Source organism: Atta colombica, unplaced genomic scaffold (assembly GCF_001594045.1).
Source record: "Atta colombica isolate Treedump-2 unplaced genomic scaffold, Acol1.0 scaffold62, whole genome shotgun sequence".
Taxonomy (NCBI): Eukaryota; Metazoa; Arthropoda; class Insecta; order Hymenoptera; family Formicidae; genus Atta; species Atta colombica.
In genome coordinates this window covers 156,273-157,272 of record NW_017259553.1, presented here as the reverse complement: position 1 = coordinate 157,272, position 1,000 = coordinate 156,273, and the positions used below count along the sequence as shown (strand labels likewise).

General features: G+C 27.1%; 1 protein-coding gene across 1 annotated transcript; it reads right to left on the bottom strand.

The window, feature by feature from the left end:
- Positions 1-239: 239 nt before the first annotated feature.
- On the bottom strand, positions 240-762 carry LOC108692153. The gene is made up of 3 exons (XM_018200305.1): positions 659-762; positions 363-495; positions 240-290 (listed from the first exon to the last, which is right to left on the bottom strand). The coding sequence occupies exons 1-3, from the start codon at positions 721-723 to the stop codon at positions 240-242; spliced, it is 249 nt and encodes an 82-aa protein (XP_018055794.1). The 5' UTR covers positions 724-762.
- Between the last annotated feature and the right edge of the window lie 238 nt (positions 763-1,000).

The following is a 1,000-nucleotide window of genomic DNA, read 5'->3' as shown; positions in this document are numbered from 1 at the left end:
GTTTTCAAGTTTGACTGCAAAACAAAATTATACAATGTGCAAAATTATTCATAGTGCATGAATGCAGTAAAACAAACTATTTTGATTTAAATAACTTTAATCTTATTCTGTTACACAGGGAAACATTTATCTGTACTCTATGTACAAAAAATGAATCTATTATTTTCTGATCGCTATTATCATTTCTTATTGACTATGTTTCTATTATGATAATAATAAATTAATAAATATTTATTTTGTCATCGTGTAGACTGCATGACTGTGAAATAAGATACGGAGGCCTTTATTAGCTGCAATTATAAATATACGTTTTTATTATATCAATACGTAAATGGATAGTAAAATATCTCCCAAAATATTACCGTTGCAAAACCTTCTATGGAGGCATCAAATATTCCACAAATATTTAATGAAAATTCCTTGGCTTTTCTTTGCAGTAAAAATAGTATCATTCTTTGTATATGTAATGGAGTTTTATACCACTGAACGTTGTATCTACAGAATTGAATATACAGATAAATCGCTTACTTTTAATTGAAATTCTTAATTAATATTGGCATAAGTTCTAATTAAATGCAGCAGATCAATTTCTGTTTGTAATATTGTAACAAATGCAAAAAGCAACAATCGCACATACTACCATAAATGTTTCTCTTACGCAGTAATAAATACATGATTATTGTGGTCAATTATATTCTGTCCGATATAGTTGGCTATAAACATGTATATGATGCATATTGACGCAAATATAAACGATAATAAAGATTCGGTGACATTTGTTCTAATGTTTTCAAATGATGCTATCCGGAAAAGCTGAGAAATAAATGTTACATTGCAAATATCAATCTTCTACATATGTATCTATATTCTAATTATCAATTTGTAACGTGCAAGTTTTATTTATTCCTGCAATTAAGATTTCTTTTACAGTTCGATTACTTATATGCACTTTTGCGCACAAATAAAAATTTCAAAAAGGAAGTCTTTTATCCACATATAT

Excerpts from the sequence above, each read along its gene's own strand:
- LOC108692153 (XM_018200305.1), bottom strand. The coding sequence starts at position 723 with ATGTTTATAGCCAACTATATCGGACAGAATATAATTGACCACAATAAT. Across the intron at positions 496-658 it reads AATCATGTATTTATTACTGC|ATACAACGTTCAGTGGTATA; the intron begins GTAAGAGAAACA and ends TCAATTCTGTAG. Across the intron at positions 291-362 it reads CCATAGAAGGTTTTGCAACG|CTAATAAAGGCCTCCGTATC; the intron begins GTAATATTTTGG and ends TTATAATTGCAG.